This window comes from Pygocentrus nattereri, chromosome 25 (genome assembly GCF_015220715.1).
Source record: "Pygocentrus nattereri isolate fPygNat1 chromosome 25, fPygNat1.pri, whole genome shotgun sequence".
NCBI classification, from domain to species: Eukaryota; Metazoa; Chordata; class Actinopteri; order Characiformes; family Serrasalmidae; genus Pygocentrus; species Pygocentrus nattereri.
The window spans coordinates 25,993,420-26,015,347 of NC_051235.1; the positions used below are offsets into that span (position 1 = coordinate 25,993,420).

The 21,928-nt window shown below is 40.1% G+C and overlaps 1 protein-coding gene across 6 annotated transcripts in view; it reads left to right on the forward strand.

Moving 5' to 3' along the window:
- Window positions 1-21,928, forward strand: part of tcf12 (transcription factor 12) — a 182,380-nt gene that overhangs the window by 56,858 nt on the left and 103,594 nt on the right. For all 6 annotated transcript variants that reach the window (XM_017711637.2, XM_017711641.2, XM_037534451.1 and 3 more), the window contains one exon: window positions 2,962-3,064. In XM_017711637.2, the coding sequence (XP_017567126.1) occupies window positions 2,962-3,064 (103 nt within the window). The remainder of the gene's footprint in view (window positions 1-2,961; window positions 3,065-21,928) is intronic.

The window sequence follows — 21,928 nt, forward strand, 5'->3', positions numbered from 1 at the left end:
GTTGCACAGGTAAATGGAAGTACCCACAAACACAATAAAACCGACATGTGTGCGCCTGCTTTATGGAGTGTCAGTTAAAACGTCTCACGCTGATTTGTAGAGTAGGAACGAGCGGTTTGGAAGCTTGTTTTTTGCCTGCCAGAATCCCCGCTGCCATCTCTCCAGGGTTCATGTTATTAGTGAGGCAGCTCATGGCATGATTAACACGGACGGTGGCCTGGCAGGAACACAATAGTGGAACCTTTTTTTTTTTTTTTTTTCGGATTGATTTCGTGCAGAACACCACTCCACTGCCTTTGAAATGACTCCAGACTCCATGGCCCCCCCAACTCCAAAAAAGATGCTTAATAAGATTTTGTGTTTTTTTTTCTCTTTTCTTTCTCGCTCTGTGTTTGAATGTGGAGGATATGAGATGGGAGAGGTAAAGCCTATAGAAATGAGGAGCAGCAGCTGCTCTGGGCCTCCGGAGGGAGTTAATGTAGTTTGGGGGACACATCTGACTGCAGCGGCAGGAGGATTTTTACAGGCCTCGGGATTAGAACAGCTACAGAGTCTCTTTTATGGCAGGGAACCCTGAGTTTTAAAGGACCATACTGTGACCGATATTTAGACCTAAGCCCCTGAAGCTGATAACGGTCATGAAAGGGCAGTGTTTAGCCTCAGAAGAAAGGAAAGGAAAGGATTTTTTTTTTGGCAGACAGACACCTTGGTTGGATAAACTGCTTGCATCCAGGTCTGCAGTATGTAAACACGATTTAACCGTGTAGAAATTGTGTATACTTCTCATATTGCATATTGCATACTAAGAATATTGCATTTATGTATTATTTATGTATAAATTATATATATATATATATATATATATATATATATATATACACATGATAAAATGTTCTGTATATTATTGCTTTAAGTTGGAATGTAATTCCATTTTGTATATTGTATATGTATATTGTGCATAAGAACTCCCAGTTGAAGAATGAGTTTTGTTTTGTAAAAAGTGTTGGGGAACATGAAGTCCTTCTGTTCCGCAAGCATTAAGGAAAATGAATTTGGTTATATAAAGTCTAAGAATGGATCCTTTTTTGCAAAAAAAATAAAAAGAAGAAGAAAAATTACTGTGGTGATCAAATGCACTCCTAGCCAGAAACATTGGATGGTCCAAAATAAATGTGTAGATTTGGATCATAAAAATAAAACAAAAACATGACGAAAATGAAGCTTATCTCATTAAACCAAAATGTTGCCTAGCAACTGCTTTTTGCACTCAGAGGCTGATTGTAGCACCTGGAAGGGTCGAGTCGAGAGTGACGCTGATCCTACCTGCCGCATCCTCAACACTCAACAGCCTCTTTTCTTTACACTGCTTCCGAGTTGTTAAGTGGAGCTGGTGAAGCGCCATCATAATCAGTTGTCGGCCCAAATTTAAACCAGGCTTAAACCAGAAATGAGTGTGAGGTGCTGGAGGTGGGTGTATTTACTGTCTGCAGTAGTGCTAACACTAATAGCATGCGTACAGGATGTAGTTTAGACTATCAGCAGTCTAGATTTTGGAATATGCGTGCCTGCTGTTACCAGCAATTGGGTGTTGAAATTCGGTGATAAGAGGTTTTTCAGTTCTTGGTAGTATTGAAGTTACACGGTAGCTACCATAAAGGTGTTGAATTTTGATATATAGGGTGTTTGTAGCGTTCTGATTATCAAACTTTGTGGTGAAATTTAATTTCAATATTTCTGCATTATCCAATATTTGGTATATGAAGGTCTTTCAAAGTGGTTTGCTGTGCTGTGAAATGGTTCATTGTAGATGAACTTACTGATTTCTTTACAGTGGCAGTGATGGGAACCGGTAGTCTTTACATTTACATTTACAGCGTTTGGCTGACGCTCTTATCCAGAGCGACTTACAGTTTGGTCATTTTATACAGGGAGGCCAAGGTGGTGTTAGGAGTCTTGCCCAAGGGCTCTTATTAGTATAGTGTAGGGTGTTTGCCCTGGTGGGGGATTGAACCCCAGTCTACAGTGTAGAAGGCAGAGGTGTTACCCACTACACTAACCAACCACCAGTCTTGATGTCTGCAATGCAAATAATGGTGTTTTATTCGTTATACAAAAATATGTGTATATTATATGAGTAACATGATCTATCGCCCTTTAGTACCCATTATTTTATTTGGGTAATGTGATATGTTGGCATTAATAAAGTAGTTCCTTTTTAGCTTTGTAGCTTTTTAGTGAACCACTTTGTTTGTGGTGTCCAGGCCCTTCTATTTAGTCTAATTTTAAGAGAAACAAAAAAAAAAACAGAATGAACTGTCCAAAACAAGCCACATCAGCTTTGCGCAATGTTTTATGAAATAGAGTAGAAGCACTGAAGAAGCATGGGTTCGTAAACATTACTAATGCAGACTTAAATACCATCTGATTCAGTGATATATTTGATATATTTGATTGCGTTTTTTTAGTATCACCTAGCCTTAGTTTAGGTTGAGGTTAAGATTAGACTGAGTGTTTCAGGCTTAGAGAAAAGTTTAATTTAATAGATTTAACTGAAGGTCCACAGTGAGTGTCCATAAAGCATCTACAGTCAGCCATCAGAACAGTGTTACTAAAGATCAAATTATATAACTGTAGTATATAAGATGCTATCTTTGCAGTAGCCCCCCAAAATCCTGACATCTTCGTTCATGCTCTAATACCTTTGTGGTTTAATGACCTCACAACCATGTGGTAAAAACACCGCCTGTCCTCCAGGGCAGTGTGCTCCCTTTTATACATCAGAGATTTAAAAGAAAAAAAGTGTTTCTTAACAACAGGAGTTGAGAAAAAAATCGATCGTTTGAGGGGACAGTTGACCAATTGTGCTCCCCGTTGCTGCTTCAGTAATTAGAGGAGTGTCATAGCACTCAATTAGCAGAGCTGGCTAATAATGTGCTTAATGCTGTGATCTCTTTCCCCCAGGGTTTCGCAGACAGCCCTCATTATGGTGATCACTTGAGTGACAGTCGATTAGTGTCCCATGAAGGATTGTCCCCGACACCTTTCATGAGCTCCAGCATAATGGGTGAGTAGCCAAGGTGATTCTCACTCTTTACATCCTGAGAGAAAAAGAGAGAGAGGTTTCATTTATCTATGCTTAAGATGTTCTTGGGCAAGGCTTCTCACAGTCTGGTCCCTTTTTTGTAGACAGAACTTGTAGTGCTGGGTGGTTATGTTGTCTATACAGAAAGGGTCACATTGTTCTCACACAGCAATATCAGTTTTTGTTTTTGTGGTGTTGAGTAGGTTTGTCTAATTGCTAGGGATGCACAGTGACATAATCACATGGATATCGTCAGATAGTTGGAAAAAAAAAAGTTTCAGCTTAGATTGATGATTCAGTGATGATTCAGTGATAATTCAGTGATGATTCAATGACTCAAATGACATATTGACCAATTTAAAACCACCGTTAGGTTTGTATCATCATCGATTGATATCTACATAGACATTTTTTTTTGTATAATATGACAAAAGAACAGTATAACCCAACCCCCAAAAAAGAAAAGTCCCATTACAAAAAAAGAAATGAAAAAGACTGTCAAAGTCCAGAAACTGTACATGTACAGCAACGCATGCCAAAAAAACTAAACAGACAAAAACAGTAAATAAAAAATAAAAACATGATAACAGGTGTTGTAACCTTGGCAGTTTGGAGAAGAAGAAAGTTAAGTGAAATTGCCAAGGGGGGTGTCTTCATCAGCATTGAAGGTATCCAGTTAAAGCGTCCCAGTAAATTTTATACCTCTTGATTAAACCTGGATTGATAGATCGTAATATCTGACAATTGATATTGAGACAGAATTCCTATACTCCTCATCCCTACTAACTGCAGTGTATACATCAAAATAGCAATAGAAAAATAACTAAAACAGTAATGTACGCTGTGAATTTCCTTTCTGCCCTATGTAGTTAAATTCCCTAGGGTGTCTTTTTAAAACAGAACAGTCCAGTCAAAACAAGCTGGTTTATTAGACATCCTCTCTGCACAGAGTTGCAGGGCTTTGGAAGCGTTTACTTTATTACTGCAATCTTAAAGGGCCCATATGATGGAAAACATGTCTTTACTCTTTACTAAAATAAAGACTTTGATGTTGTTTTCTTACAGAGGCTCATTAACTTCATAAACACAAACTGAAATATCATCAAAAACAGTGATACCATGAGATATTTGGCGAATATCACAATGTTGAATTTTATCAATATCACCCAGCACTAGTATAGACTGTCCTCTCCCTCTCTCTCTCTCTCTCTCTCTCTCTCTCTCTCTCTCTCTCTCTCTCTCTCTCTCTCTCTCTCTCTCTCTCTCTCTCTCTCTCTCTCGCTTTCCCTCCAACCCCCCTTTCCTGTGGTGACTGTTCTCAGAAGTTGACCCCCTCCCCCCTTCAGGGTGGAAGTCACGCCATCAGTACAGTTTTCCATCACAAAAGACTGTCTTCTAGCTATCATCAGAAAAGCCAGCGGCTGCTTCCACTAGCGAAGGGGAGAGGTGTGGGGGGGAGTGTGTTTTTGGTGTGGGGGGCGGGGAGTGGTGTAGAGGCGAAACAAGCAGATGTGCCAGAGATCATTTCTCGCACAAACCAAGTCAGGTCATAAGATTTCTCTCCGTGTTCGCGCCGCGGAGGTGTGTGTGAAAGCGAGATGAACTCGGCCGAGTTCCTCTTTTTGCTCCAAATATATTTCAGGTCTTTTTCCGTCTGAATCGATACAGGAGGTTGGCCTGCTGTCTCAGCTTCGCCTGTGACGGCCTGTTGACTCGCTGGACCAAGCTGTGAATGTTGCACTCGCTCAGTTTGTAAAAAAAAAAAAAAGTATTTTGACATGAATTTATGTCTACATCTTATTTTAACCCATTCATGTCTAACATCCACATTTAGTATGACAAGGAAAAATGCTAGAGAAGTCGTTCTGAATGGTGATGAAATAGTTACATCTTATATTATCGAAGGTGCTTATTATCCATATAGTTTCTGTTTAAAAAATGCTTCAGATTTATGCTTAAAGGACATTTCAGAGTCCTGATATAGACATTAGTATACTGGTAGGTGATATTGCAAGAAAAATACAGTATCACGATACACGTAAACATTAACCTGATACAGAATGGGGGGGTCACGTTGGGTGACTAAAGCCAACTTACTGCAGATCAAATGTAAAACTGTGTAAACAAAGAATGCATTCGGTTACACTTACTGTATTCATATCTCTTGCTTTATGTATCAGTATTAAAATACAGAAATGAATATTATCAACAGGAATAATATATTCAGAACCTGCATATGGAGTATAGAGGTTCAGTTTTGTCGCCTACTCCAGTGGCATCAGCTTACTGCTATAAATATTTTAGCAATAAGGAAAAATGTAAAGCTAATTATTATGACCATACTACAGTAAAGACATATTCCAGGACAAGTTTGTGCTTCTTTCTTTTTGTCATAACAAAATTAACAAACAAATGTGAGTTTATTGTGTTTTAAACTGCATTTGCCGCTATGTAATAATTAATATCTGACAGCCTTTTGCAGCTCGGCTATTTCTTTCTTTTTTTTAACAAGTATCCCAAACTGTCCCTGCCTAAGTTTGCACTAATAACAGTATTTATCACAGTATTTTACAGAGTACAGAGTAGGAGAGAGACAGATTAGAAGTGCCATATTTTATTACATTGCATTTTATTTAACATTTTACATGCTGCACAACACTAAATCCCATTAAACAGGACCAATCGTGCTCTCTTAATGAACCATACAGTTCAGTGTTACATTTCTGGGCGTTTATCACTTATCACTGTTGTCAGGAGAAAACCTTGTATCTCCGTTTTTGTTTTTCAGTTTTTGACATAGTTTGAAAATACCTGTTTCCCTTTACATTGTCTGGAAATTTCATGATGAATGGACCAAAAGACTCAGGCCAGAATGACTTGGAAAAAGTCTGGTTCCATTGATTTCCATTGGAAGTAAAGCAGGTTTTTTCTTTTCTTTTCTCCTGTGAAGTTACCATTTTGGAGATGCGAGGTTTTCTTCCGCCAACAGCGTTATGCTGTTTCCTTCTGTCCGTTTTGTTGTCGTTCCCCTGTTTTTAAAGCTGTGCAGCTGCGTAAATATGGGTTTTGATGCTGATACTATGTGCATGCTTTGATTTGATGTTTTCCAGCCTTATCTGTTTATTACTGAGTTGAAAATGTGGTAAAGACACTGCTGCGCTGAAGAGATACTAATGAGATGCTGCTGTTTCAGATATTTTTACAGGAATTGATTGATTGGTTTATACGAACCGTAGGGCATTAATCTCTAGCGCCGAGTGACGGATGATAGTGGCTGAGAGTCCGACGTTGGCGCTCTTTCTGTCCTACTCACTTGTGATGTGTTAGCACATGACAGCTTTATGGGCTGCTGAACGCCAGCGCTTTGTAGCTTCGCCCTGGAGACCGGTTGCCATGCAAGGTGGCAAGTTTACGGATGAGGAGACCACCGAAACAAAATGTTATCTTTCTGCCAATTGATCCCTGGGTGTGTGTGCGTGTGTGTGTGTGTGTGTGTGTGTGTGTTTTGGGGGGGGGGGTGTTTGCTTCCTCAGTCTCGCGGATGTAATGCTAATTATGCCTGTAAGTAGCAAAATATGGAAATGTTGAGGAACAATGATGTGTCGGGGAATTAGACAATCTGATAGCGCGGCTGAATTGCTTGCGCTTATCTGGCCGGGATTGGACGATGAGCCAGAGTCTTATCAAATTGAATTTCAGCAACAGTATCTGGGATTTACATGGAATTATGCGTTTTTGGAGCAACCTCATTAAAACAACTCTCAGACCTTATAACTCAGTAATGAAAGAGCCCAGCCCCGACTGAGAGAGGCATAATACAGTTTAAAATCACCAGCATTTCCAGGGCCGCTGTTGTGTTTTTGGCTGATTTTTAAAATGTTATTTATTTATTTGCTTGTTTGTTTATCGCACACAAGGGTTTAAAGACAATGTGATCTAAGTGGATTCTCTACAGGCAAATCGCAGTAGTTTCTATAAGAAAATACAAATCTCACTTTGTTCGTTGTGGACTGCAGCGTCTGAAATGACTTTGTATTACAGAGCAAATAAAGTGTTTCAGTGCCTTAGAGACATCGGTGCATTTTAAGTTCTAGCCAGGTGCTTGTGTTTCTTAATGTTTGTGTCTGCCTCATGCATTTTGTTAAGACGCAAGAAGGGAAATGTTGCCCTTGCAAAAGTCCTTGTTTGATTTGCTTTGATATTTCAACTCTCAGTGCTACTTCAGTGGAGTTTGCACTTTATGTGCCTTTAGCTTTAGCAAAAGTCTTCTGAGAGAGTTGTAATGTAAAGGCATTTAACTGGAAAGTAGGCATTTATTTTGTTAAAAGATACAGTAAACACACAAATAAACAACACATTGACTTTCTGACATTTCCCGTTTCCTTGAGCAAATTCAGTAGTTACGCTGCCGTCCAGTATCTGGTTTATCTGATTAGGCAAGATCAGAGAACATATGGAACAAAGGGCGTTTCAAATACTGGAAGTGGACATTAATATATTTATATATGGCAAACATACAGTATCATGATACATCTGAACATGATACAGACTGTGCTGAGGATATGTGGGTTAACACTAGGTGGCTTACTGTAACTTACTGTAAATCAAATACAAGACTCTGTAAACAGAGAGCACATTCAATTATGCTCATCATTTTCGTATCTCTTGCGCTCTCTCTCTCTCTCTCTATATATATATATATATATATATATATATATATATATATATATATATATATATATATATATATATATATATATATATATATATATGTATGTATCACACACACACACGTACACATACATATGGTAACTTTACAGGAGAAGGAAAAAATCTTTGCTTGTAATGTAAGTCAAAGTCATTTTGGGTCATTTCTTTTGGTCCATTCATCTTGAAATGCACACACACAATGTAAAGAGCAACAGGCATTTTCAAATTATGTAAAAAACTGAAAAACGAGGTTTTCTTCCGATAGCGGCGAAATGTTATTATCAACAGGGGTAATATATTCATAACCTGCGTGTCCAGTATAGAGATTTAGTTTTGTTGCCTACTCTGTGGCATCTGCTTACTGCTATAAATATTTGAGCAATAATGGTGAATATGATAAGTAGAAAAAGAAATGATTTTTAATAACTTTTATGGCATAAATGACCATAATACAGTAAAGAAGTGTTGTGTTTCCAGTAAAGTAGAGCTCCTTTCTTTTTGTCCTAACTGAATGATACAAACAGTCTCGACTTTAATGCATTTCAAACTGTGATTGACAGCTATTTAATAATTAATATTCGACTTGCGCGTGCGACATTCATATCTCTTACTTTATGTATCAATATTAAAATACAAAACAAAATACAAGTACTAAAATACTTTATGCACTTTGTTGAACACCAAATAAATTGTGAAAATACAATCCTTCATTAAATTAGATCAGCTGTGCTGCTGATGGAATTCATCAAATCCCTACATTGTTTGGAAACGTCAGGAGCCAAACCTGTCTTCTTCTAACTGTGTTATTATGAGCAATATATTAATAACTTCAAAAAACCCAAGCACACCCTTTGAGGTCTTTTTAGGTTGTGCTGTATTCATGTTCATTTCTGTTACTTCTGATCTTATATGGTGTTTTTTACATACTTTCTCAGAGTTTTCCACTTTTCTTGGCTGGTTGGAACTTTTTTTCACAGTACTGTGTGTCTATTTGTAAAAACATCTAAACCAGACTTAGTTTTAGCTAAGAAACACTGATGTCCAAAGACTGGACTGACTGACTGCCGAGCGAAAGCCCGAAGGCCATCGTTCTCCTGGCTGTATTGTGTTTTTCTTCTCTTCTCCTTCTTCTTTTTAGATGTTTTACTGCATGTATTCTTTAACGACCCCGGCGAGGCTGTAAGTTTGACCCGGTTCCATCCTTTACTCGCCGTGAAGTACGGCATGTTGAAAGCAGCTTGGGGTTAGTCGAGGTCACCCATTGTGTATGATAATGAACCTGGTACAGTTTTTTAGTGCGAGGCAGATGGCTGGTAATGACTGTTTATTTGACATAACATTTTAATTAGGGTAACCACCACAGTTCGCTGTGTGTCTTGAATAATGGAGATTCATTTAAAAGGTCATCTTTAGTTCAAGTGCATTTTAATGGTTTCGCTGGAGCTGCGTGGAGCTGGAAAAGGAGGACACATTTTATCAAGCATGATATTTTAAAAACAAGAAAGCTCATGATGAAATTAAACAGCGCTGCATAAGCTTTAATACATTTCTGAGGTATTATGTGGTTGTTTGACAGGTTCGGTCTAATTTGATGAGGGGTGGGATTGGCATAGATGGGCCAGGGTGTGTCATTAGGGATGAATAATGTGTATAAAGTACAGCATTGCTATTCCATTGCCTTTTAATACGTATTACAAATACCTTGGTGGAGATATTGATGTAGTTAAAGATTGGCCTGCACTGTTCTCACCAAAAACTATTTATGCTTGTATTTTTCAGATGTTAGTGCTCATTTGCATATTGCAGCCTTCTGTGATGTCGCAGCATCATTCATGACACGTGACTCCATTCATTCAAGTGTTTATGCTCTGAATTTGTCAGTGCAGCGTCGGCGAGCTGGAATCTAACCTTCCCTGTGGTGTTTGGGATGCACCGACTTGGGAATGTGAGCTGAAGCTGATATCCAATATATTTCATGCACATCTGCGTATCTGTCGATGCAGATACGTAAACATTTGTGACCTGTGACTACATTTACCTGGATTAGCATTACAGAGACATGTATCCTTTATTTCAGTAGGGGTACAAATGCAGTAAAATGAATGAAATGACTGAAACAGTAACCCAGCGTCACCTAAACATGCTGCTTATATGGAGCACAAGTTATACAAGTATCATGTCACCAAATATCAGTTTGAAATATTGATCAAATTTATACATCTGTTGAATGCTGATATGAATCATCATGCATCTGTAGTGTGTTTGGGGCTTTTACCTGTGATGTATGTGATGTACCATATACTGCATCTATATATCAGTATATTTGACCATATTGTGGTTAATTGAATATATTGCATCATTACACTCTATTTTTCAGTAAGGTACTATATGCTGTATTACCCCATATAGGGTCTATTGCGTTGTATTATTTGCCACATAGTACTACACCTAGCTACACTGTATGTATGTATGAGATATATATATATATAGAGAGAGAGAGAGAGAGACTGAGAGACTGAGACTTACTTCATTGATCCCGAAGGAAAGTTGGCAAATTTGCCTGAACATTTATTCAGTGATGAACTGAAACATCCATTAGTTCATTTGTATGATGAGGGTAAAATACTACAAGATTTGCTCTTGTTGGTTTAGTTACACCTTGGGCGAGCAAGTATTTCTATATTTAATTCCTTGATTTTTCAGGCTTGTCTTCACAGATTTGTCTTTCCTGTGATGTTTGAAATCAGTACCCTTATGAGACCAACAGGCTGAATTTAACGTGATGCATGAAGTGTTAAATTAAGTGTTTTTTATGTTGGATTCTGATTTCTTTACACATTTCTGTTGGCTGGTTTTGAAAGTTTGAAATTTAAAATAAATCACCAAAACTAATTTGCTCTTTAATGAGCTGCCAATTGGAATTGGAAAAAAGTGGTCTGTGTAGCATTTAATCTGACAAAGTGGTGCATCAGAAGAAAGAGGCATCTGGCCATTTAAATGAATCTGTAATGACGTTATGACATTACATTCAGGTACAGGTGTAGCAGCGTTCACATGCAGCATAATTGACTTGCCTCACATTATTTACATCATAAAATTGCTACATAGAGCGGCCAAAATAAGCAAAGTAAATTGACTGATTGCTAATTGTTTGGAGGGAAAATCATCTGGTTTGGATTCAGATTGTCCAACACTATAAAAATTTTTTTTTGGCTATGTGGGTCAGTTTTTTTTTTCGGATTGGTGCTCTGGCAACCATGAACCACATTTAGACTCAGATATGGATCTCAGTAAGTAAAGTGAGATTTGCACTTTATTTACTTGGTCATTTATTTAATACATGTGGAACAGACATTTGCCACTGTCTGAATTTTCTAATACCATTAGATACTACTGACACTGCTAATGGCACAAGGCTCGTGCTTGCCTGTTGCGCCTGCTGGTGTCATCACAGGCCTTAGGGGTCAGAGGTCAGGCAGTCTGGGGCTCACGTGCAGCCGGCCCGCTCCAATCCTCTTACCCAGCGTCCTCCTCGGCCTCCAGCTCACGCCTTTGCACGTGTCCACCGTGCCAGCAGCAGGCCGAACTTTATGACTCCACACAGCCTCGATCCACACCAGGACAGATTAGCCGAGGCAGCTAGCCTAGCGTGCTGTGTGTAGCGGTGTTGACCCCTCCCCCTCCTAATTATGTCTCCCTTCATCATCATTTCAAAGCGATGCTTTAATGCACGTAAGGGAAGAGGGGGTACGTGTTCATTAGTGCTGGTGTGCTTGATGTGGTTGCATGCTAGCGTGTGTGGGTCTGAGTTTAATCAAGAAGGGTGCTGGGGGTCCTCTTTTGGGGGGAGGGAGGGTGCCGGGGGGGGGGGTGAGCGTGTGTATGTTTGTCCTGTAAGGTCGAAAGGTGTTGCATAATGATGACTCTGTTTGAGTAGATGTTTTAAGCAATATTTAATAAGGCTTAATCCAGCTTTAGATTAAAAAGAAATCTGCATGCAGATCGAAAATCCTGCCTCTTCAGCGAGGCCGGTATTTACTGGTCAAACAGATTACGATCACAAAAGACAAATTGGTTTAGTCTTTTGTTGACATTTCAGACTTCGGCCGTAGCAGTTGGCTCAAACGCTTACCTCGGCATTAAGACTCGATCAGTCAATAACTTGGAGCGGTACAAGCATTTAAGATTGAGCGCACAAAATAAAGAGCACACAGTTTTAAAACTTTATTTTAGCCCTTAATCTAGCCGAAGCCATGGGTTCGTTCTGGTGCCTGAGCACACAAAGGAAAGCCTTTGGGTGCACGAGAGGGGAATAATGTGCTTAGCTTGCCTGCCTGACACGAAAGAAGGTCATGGGCTCTATATGTTTTGAAGAGGAACTACTTCTGCTGCTGCAAGACACGACTGCTTACGCAATTCGCTGCACAGAAATTGCACATAAATGTAGATTCTGATAATGTGGAATTGCTCCAGTAAAAAAGTTGAAATACATAAATAAATAAAAAATAAAAACTAGGACGGACTGATATCAGTCGGTCGATAACGTTGGTGTTGTATTGTCTTCTGAATGTATCAGTAGTGACAGATGTTCTGATGTTTGGTAACTGATTATATATTACAACAAGCCTGACGTAAGAAAAGCATTTTTGGACATTTAAATTTAATTAATTTTCTCAAACAGTACTGTCCAGTCAAAATGGCCTTTATGCACCAGTTATTCAGAAAATGAAGCTCCACTCTGCTTCAGATCTGAAAAACTCCACAGGTGTTTCTGTCCATCCTTCGACTGTGAGAAGAAACTCAGCACTCTGGGTCTGAAAGGATGTGTAGCTGCCAAGAAGCACTAAATAAAGCAAGGAAGCTGCTGGTGTTCTCAGAATAATAGACTGACCACCCCAGAGTCCAGACCTCATCATCACTGAATGTGTCTGGGATTATTTGGATCATCAGAGGCAGAAAATAGAACCAACTGCTAAGACTGAACTTTTGTAGGTGTGGAAAAACATCCCTACTGAAAGTGAGTCTCCTGAAAAGAATAGACACTGTAATAAAGAGTGAAAGAGTTAATGCTATTTAATTCTTGAGGCTTCTCTGTAATTCTCCCTTAAATGTAGGTTTTCTGCTTTTTTTCTAACACTGAAAATGAACTATACTCAGTGGCCTTTTTGACTGGAAGTTAAATATATGAGGAGCGGTTTCAGGCCTTCACACAGCACTTGTGTATGTTGTGTCCGTGTGGTGTGTGTGTGTGTGAGAGACGTGAGATGAAGAGATTCTCTTGGGACTCCTGGCTCGCTCTCATGGCACTGTGGAGTTATAGCTTCATTTCAGAATCCTGGATTTACATGCCCAGTCACACTGATGGCTCAGCATCAAATAAAGAAAAAAAGACAGAAAAAAAGTTGGAGAAAGGAGAAAGGATATTACAAGGACATTTCAGGACTTCCTTGTAGCTAAAAAAAAGAGAAATTCACTTTCTTTTTTGCTGTTCTGTTCTTCTGCAGCTGACTGTGTCCGTCATGAAAGACTTCAGCTGGTTTAGATTAGTCAACATAATTTAGTTATCTAAAATTGTGCGCGTCTGTATGTGTGCACTTTGCTGACATGCATTTATACTTTCCTTGCTGCGTGTGTGTGTGTGTGTGTGTGTGTGTGTGCGTGTGCGTGTGTGTGTGCGTGCGTGCGTGCGTGCGTGCATGCGCGCGTGTGCATGTCCAGCATTTCAGGCCATGTGCCTCAGCACTGTATTTTTAACTCTGCTGACTGGCCCTATGGAAACGCTCACGTTTTTGCGGCCTGCCACACAAGCCACTGTGTTGTATTAATATAATCTGCTTATTATTAGGAGCGTCATCACACTTGCATGCGCTCACACACACATACACGCTCAACTGACTCCCCCTTGCTCTCTTTTAGATTGACTCAATGAGGCTGTAATTATTTCCACTAGCACACGCGTCCCGTACGGACCTTCCTTTAGCTCTGTTAATCAGCGCTGATCTCAGAAGGCCTTTCTGTTGTTCTCTAACATCCTGGGATCCATCCTCAGAGCCCTGAGTGGGTGAAATCTATTAGTTAAGAGTGTAAGTCAGCCTGAGAGAGTTTGCTTCACACCTGGGGGAGAGACTTCTGTCTCATGCTTTCCACTTGGGCCTGACAGATGTGAACATTTTGTGGCCAATTTTCTTCAGGAGCACAAAAAAACTGACACCTACTGAGTAGAGCTTTATGATTTTTAAAACATACATGCGTTTTTTAAACAGTTTTGTCCACCAGTTCCTTGCTGCTAGCTAGTCTTTTTGGCAAAAAAGAGGCGGAAAAAGCTGAGATCTCTCTAGGAGACCCAACCATGGATGACTGTAGCATCTCTGTAAACAGTACTTTACCGACTACTATGTCCATTTTGTGATGACTGTGAATTGGCAAATATTTGTCAGTTTAATTTGTACTTTTTATAACCTGGTAAACATCAGAAATCCACCAGTCCCAAATTATAGAAATATTATTTAGTAGTGCATTATTGCCTGATGTTATCCGCTAAAGATGTATCGGTGACACCCTCCTTTCGCCCCTCCATCTAGTAAAGGCTTAAACTGTTACTTAAGAATGGTTAGTGTTATTTGAATGTACTTATATCTGAACTGATCTTTGCTGAGTTTACAGTGTTGAACTGCAGAGAATCTGGGGACACAGGCAGCTGATGTTGTGACCCTTATTACCCAAAATAGTGACAGAGCTATTAATGGAAATAGAAGTATGACAAATTGGTTAAAAGTTGCATTTGTAGGTCAGCTGGTAGTGAGTTAAATCACATCTTTCCAAGTCACTAAATTAACCAATTAGGTATGATCACCTTTTATGCCGTCTGCACGCTGTAAACGAATATTAAACCTCCAGTGTTTTTGTTTTTACTCATAACAGTTACACATTTTCTTTCTGAGATTTTAAAATACTACTCACTTAAAAAAAAAACACAAATATTAAAATATTAAAGACAGCACACATCCTCATCCCAGGCCTGGGAGAGTTTGTTCCACACCTGTGGGATGAGAGATGCCTTGTGGTTCATCTCTCCATGCCTCCTTCCCCTCCCCCGTTAGAGGTCTAGTGCCTGGTCTGCCACCTCTAACCTCAGTGTTGGTTAATGGTCCTCTCTGAGGATCAGTGTGGAAAGACGGGCCTTGAGACTGTTGACAATGCACCGTTACTGTCGAGTGTTATTTCCCCCGCTGGAAGTGTTGTTTGGATGCGCTTTTTAGTCCCGCTAGAGTTGCAGATGCGTAGCCCTAGCAACAGTAGTCAGGGAGAGGCTCAGCAGAGATTCAAGGCAACTATAAATGCTCGGAGGAGAGGAGGCCACAAGAGAACAGCTTACTATGAAACGCTCAGGCTGATCACTTTAGTTCACATTTGGGAACATTTTACATTTTAGCAATGAAACTTGAGCTGAATGGAAAAGTAGTGTGATGCAATTAGGGCCCAAACGATATATCAGTTGGCCAGCTGATTTCAAGGTCCTGTGGATTTCTCCGTATCAATGAGAACATTTTTTTTCCACCGTGATTCGTCTTGTAACAGAGTATGATATGATGAAAATTATTTATTTCTGACAGTCATATTTGTAAGTAGCAATAGTTAACTGACAGCTGTATCAGTCAGTAAAGTGCTGTTTTTACCTAAACCAGGCATCGACAACATGCTGCCCTGTTGTGGCTCCACAACAGAATTAGAGTTCTTGGGTAAAAAATAAAATTATCCTTTTTTTGAAGTAAAATAAAGCTCTGCTGATCATTCTAACATCGATATAGGAATAAATGGTCTTGGAGTTAATGTAGCCTATAACTGCTTATTCGCCCTTTAATTGCTGCTGGTCAGATAGCAACGCCAAATGTCTCGCCTGGCTAGTAGCTAACGAAAAGGCAATGAGAGAGATTTAAGACGAATGTTTGATATGAATGTTTTATTTGAATCCTGATGTGTTTAATCTGCAATGAGAAACTGTCGAACACTAAAAAAGTCACAAAGCTGAAGTCAGTTTCATTTTATACAGATTTTCCCCTTCCACCTTAAAAGGTACAGTAGTTACATTCTGGCACCATTTAAGGTGGAAAGTAAAATTTAAACAAGATGCTGGCAAATGAGGAGCGACTTCAGTCTCAAAAACGTTGAACATTGAGAGATATTTTACAAGAAACTGTACTTTTGCTGAAATGTTTCCTGCTGGAGATGCGAGAAAAGCAGCAGTAGCTGAGCTAAAGCTTAAAGCAGAGCAAAGTAAGCCAAGATGGTAAAATGGACATAAAATGTTGTGGCTACCAAGGTGGTTTGATTTTTGTTGAAAGGATGAATTGACTCTTCTCAATATTTGGTTTGCTGACCCTTGACCTAAACCATTGAATTTGACCATATTAAATTAGATCGTCCAATGTTATTGTACATTATTGCCTATAGACCTTTGAACTGCGTATTAGTAGACAGAGGTAATACAAGTATCCAGACAGACCCTCTAATTAGTTAATTCAGCCGCAGTCATTGCTGACACAGGCAATAAGTTGCATAATCTCCATAGAATAGCACTGACCAAGAGAATGGGGCCGTCTGGAGCAGCCAAGCATGGGCTAGAGGGGTCTAAAGCTCGCTAGTATTGGGCTGTGGAGCAAAGGAACAGCATTCTCTGGAATGATGGAGCTCCAGTACCTTTGGGATGAGTTGGAGTGATTCAGAACTGATCAGTACCTGACCTCACTATTTTGTCCGAATGCAATCAAATCCTCACAGCAATGTTCCAGTATTTAGTTTAAAGCCTTCCCGGGAGAGTGGAGGCTGCTACTGCAGCAAAGATGGATAGACTCTCTATTAATACCCTTCATTTCAGAAGAAGTGCTGGATGAGCAGGTGACCATAGACCTGCACTGTTTTCCTGGATGAATTTTGTCCACAGAGCATTAGAGCTGCTATAACTCGCTGTGCATGTCATCCCGGTGGTTCGGGGTCATTTAATCTCTTTAAGCGTGCTGACTGTTGTAAGGGAAATAATTGTGGAATGCCACACTAATTTCTTGAAATTTGCATCCTCATTTCCTGCCTCTGGTGCGTTTGGTGTTGGCGTAGCGCTCCTGCACTGCTAAATGAATTCTCCGTGCAGAAGAATTGTTCTCATCTGTTTCTCCTCTCCTTTTGATGAAAGCTAATGGCTTTCCAGGAAATGAAATTATGCAGTCATTTAGTGACAATGCAAAGTGCGGCGAGCGTTTTGTAGCCGTGGGTTTCTTTTTTTTCTTCTTCTTTTTTTCGTGCGAGCACCGCAGCAATGCCAAGATGCATTCTCCCTCTCCCCTCTCCTTTTATACTGCCTGAGGGTGAAAAAAATCTCTTTCAGCTCTCTGTCTCTCCCCCTCTCCTTCCCTCTGCTTCTCCTCTCGTTCTGTCTTTCGCTCTTGCTCCCTCGCTCTCTTCTGTCTCTCTGTCTCTCTGTCTCTTTCTCCCCCTTTCACGCTTTCTTTATTCTCTCTCTGTCTTTCCTCACACTCTCTCTTATTCCTGACCTCCTCTCTTTCTTCTCCATCTTTTCTCACTCTCTTTCACTCACTCTCTTTCTCTGCCACTTCCACTCTCTTGTTCTGTTCTCTGTTTGTTGCGCTCTCTTCCTCTCCCCTCCCACTGTCCTTACTCTCCTTACCCTCGTCATCTTTTTCTGTCTTTTTCCCTGCCTCGCCCACTCCCTCTCTTGTTTCTCTCTCTCTCTCTCTCTCTCTCTCTCTCTCTCTCTCTCTCTCTCTCACTCTCTCTCTCTCCCCTTTCTTGCTCTATACTCTCTCTCCCTCTCTCTCTATCATCCTCTCTGTCTCCCTTGCTCTCTTCTATGCGTCTCCTCCTTTTTTCCCCCTTCCACTCTCTTGATCTGTTCTCTCTCTCTCTCTCTCTCTCTCTCTCTCTCGCTCTCTGTCTCTCTCTCTGTTGTTTAAGGCTGAATGTGGAATGGTAAATCCTGCTCTGTGTATCTCAACTCTCTGGTGGGTGTGTGTGTGTGTGACCAGGTGCTGCTCAGGTGCTCAATCCCTCAGAGCAACAGCAGCACTGAGAGGCCACAGGTGCAGACAAGGCTGCTCTCTCTTCTGCTCTCTCTGTCTGTCGCTCTCTCTCTCTCTCTGAATAGTTGTGTGTGTGTGTGTATTTGTATGTATGTGTGTGTGTGTGTATGTGTATATATGTATGTATGTATGTGTGTATATGTGTGTGTGTGTGTGTGTGTGTGTGTATATGTGTATATATATATATATATATATATATATATATATATATATATATATATATATATATATATATATATATATATATATATATATATGTATACACACACATACATACACACATACACACATACATGCATACACACACACACATATGTGTATACATATATATATATATATATATATATATATATATATATATATATATATATATATACATATACACATACATACATACATACATACACACACACACACACACACACACACACACACACACACACACGCATTGAAAAATGTGTGGACGTGAACATCAGCGAGCTGACACATCAAGCATGACATCAGTAAATCCATTAAAGATACTGCATGGTGAAGCCTCGTCCAGACGCATTCTAATCTGACCTGAGAATAAGCTGCAGGATATTTGTGGAGTGCAGGCGATAATTGATGGAGAATAATTCCGTCTTCTGCTCACAAGTGCGACCTTTAGAATGGGCTGTTGTGAGGATGGCCAAGAATGTTGGCAAATGTGTTATTAAAACCTGTCTCTTTCTTCTAATTTAAGCCAAAATAAACAGTGGTCTTGTTTAGGGTCAGCAGAGGAATGCTCCTGCCTTTGTTTGGTAGCCATCGATTGTGGTCATAGTAACTAACAGGCCTGAAACGTACAAGGAGTCTCAACAGAGGTGGAAAGGATTAAAGAGGAATTGAAGGGGAATTAATTATTTTTTTTGCATGATTTAATCTTTGAGGTGTAAACAAAGTCAGCAAGAGTTTGATGTGAAGTGGTTCATTGTAGACTGTATTGTAGATTGTAGATATCTTCACAGTGGTGGCAATAGGAACCAGGTGTCACAACGTGTGCAGTGTAATTATAGCCATTTTATTTACTATCTAAAATGATCCGTGAACGCATTTCTTCTGAACTTTTGGTATGCAGTGTTGATGATGGTGAAGTAGTAGTAAATCTGAGTTGTCTTGATTACTGTTTTTCCCTCCAAGGTCTTGCATGCACACATCTGCCATGCATGTGTTTTAAAATGTATATATAATTTCGGTCAAAACCTTCTGTAAACTGTGATAAAACAATGTCAAAGAGCCTTTAAACTCTTGGACGTCTGGTTCCTATCACCACCACTGAGAACAGTTCTGACTCAGCAAGTTTCTCTAGAACTGAGCATTTCAGACCACTCTGAATGAAATTATGTAAAAAAAAATAGCAAAATCTGTGCAGTTCCTCTTTAATAGACATTTTCTAAATTCAAAAATATGCATTTGTTTTTGGATTGACAAATGTTTAGATGTGGAGTTGTATCATGACAACCCTGCACCCAAATATCAAAAATTCACAGTGTTTGTAGCATGACGATGAGCAGTCAGCTGAGGAGACATCTGCAGCGTCCAGGGCAGGTGGAGAAGGGGGCTGTGGAGGGGAGCCACTGGCCCTGCTGGTGCCTCTGCTGGTGGTGGTACTTGGTGGGTTTGGCTGGGTGAAGTGTGGTGGATGGAGCCGGTCATTATGCAGAGCTGCAGGGTGCGCTTATCTGTTACTGCGCTCAGCCAAGCGTGAAGAGCCGAAGACGAACAGAAAAGGGCACAAATCCCCCCTCCTCCCCCACGCTTCTTCCATCACCCCCTTCACCACCATCCCTCCATCCATCCAGCCTTCAGCCTCAGCCCTGGCCCGTGTCTACAGGCTTCAGCTGGCCTGCTTGCGTGTCTGAATCCGCAGGGCTGCAGCAGCTAGTGAGAGAAACCAGTACGGAAAACAGCCACCGTGGCGAACGCTATGGTGGCCGGAGTTACTGCCTGATCTCATCTTCATACAATGTGTGTATATGTGAGCTTGTATTTCAGACAAAGAGTTAAGCTATAGCGATACATCAGAGATGAACATGTCACTGTTGTCAGAACAAAATCTTGTATCTCCAAAATGGTAACTTTACAGGAGACTTACTTTCGAAGTAAGTCAGTGGAACCAGACGTTTTTCCAAGTAGTTTTGGGCCGTTTATTTTGTTTCATTCATCATGAAATTTACACACAATGTAAAGAGCAGCAGGCATTTTCAAATTATATCGAAAACTGAAAAACGATGAAAATGTTACGTAAATGCTAATGTTTTATTTGGTGTGCTGTGATCATGCTGACCAGCGTTTCTGTGGATGATTCGATGACTGAAGGTATTCTTGGGTTTAGGGGATGTTCAAGTGTATCTGAATCATATCAGTGTCATCAGATATTTGCTTTAAAAGTGTCGCCATGAGACAGAGGTTTAGATTTGACATTTTAAACTCATGTTTGATCCCATATTTATCGTACTCCAGGAGAGTAGAACCTTTTAATGTTTTTTTTATTCAGTTTAGTGTTTTATAAGAACCAAATGTTCTAGTCATTTAGACTTATACCCAGTTTCTGCATTCCATAGATGTTTAATTATGCGTATTGGCAGATATGTACGCTCTCAAAAAAAGGTCCTAAACTCTCATTGGGGTGGTGACCCTCACCATCACTGGGGTAGTACTCTCAGGAGTACGTTTTCAGTACCTTTAGTTAGGAAACATAATTGTACCACATTCAGTTGCACTTATATCTTTTAAGTTATATAGTCTCTATATCTTGTCTTGACTTCTTTGTTTTAAAGCATTAGGTTATGAAAAGGGACAAATGTGCACCTTTTATAATAAAAACTTATATTGTGTACGCAGTTGGACCTAAAGGACCTTTTGTTACTTTGTACCTTGATGAATAACAATGAAATTTTTTTTTTTTTTTACAGTTTATGTACAAAATATCAGAATCAACCATTCTGTTGTGTCAGCTAACAGACTCCTGAGTTGGCTAGCATTGCACTGAGTGACAGGAGAGGGAGGACCATCGTACCCACCCAGTAAGCGATGCTCTTTTGGATTACTGTCCACAGATGACTGTGGAATCAGTGGGGACTGAGCTCTTAGTCTCCTGATAATCGTACCACCTCTTATACAGTTGTGCCACTCAGGGTCCCCCAGGTCAGTTTTTAACCATATCACACTATTAATTCACCAAAACAGTGTCATTTTTAAGCAAGGCAAATTTTAGCAGTATAATCACAGCACTTGTATTTAATTCATATCGGTCAACAGTGAGGTCAGCAGTCACGTCTTTTTAAGCCTAGTGGCCAAACAACATTGCTGTGTGTGTCAGTGCTGTAATCACTCAGCTTACAGCACAGCTCTGTGGTCACCCAACTGATCAGCGTGTCACTCTGCAGAAAAGTGACCGCTACTATCCAAACTCTCCCCCTGGGGGAATGTGACCGGGTGGATTCCTCCTATACCTTCAGCCTTGGTCAACCTGACCTGCAGCATCGACAGGAGACAGTAAACGTTTATAGGGACAGCTGTGTGGTGGACTCTGAACAAGATTAGTAGACAATACCAATGACCTGTTGACAACATTGATTATGATTACGTCAAAAACATAAGTTGTTTTATTATTGATTATACAGGGTGTCCGTGGGTCATTAAACATTAGTTTCTCTGAAATTACATTTCAGCAAGGAAAGGCTTAGTAAGTAATAAGGCATTAATAAGTATTCATTTTCTTCAAATGTAACAGGCTACTAGTGCTGCTCTGTAGGCAGCCCTGCCAGTCTGCAGTGATAGCAGAGGAGGGTAAAGTTGCTCACTGCTGGGCTTTAGTTACATTTAGGGACTCCTATGCCTTCAAAGAGGGGGATGCGATAATTATTTGTTATTGCCCACCCCTAATACTTCAGTGGTATGAAGCTGAAGCCAGATATTCACCAGCATCTTGTTCAAATTTTCCTGTTCCACCTTAAATGGTGCAGCAGTTCTAATGCCTGAGGTGCCAGAATGTACCTGCTGCACTGTTTAAGGTGGATCG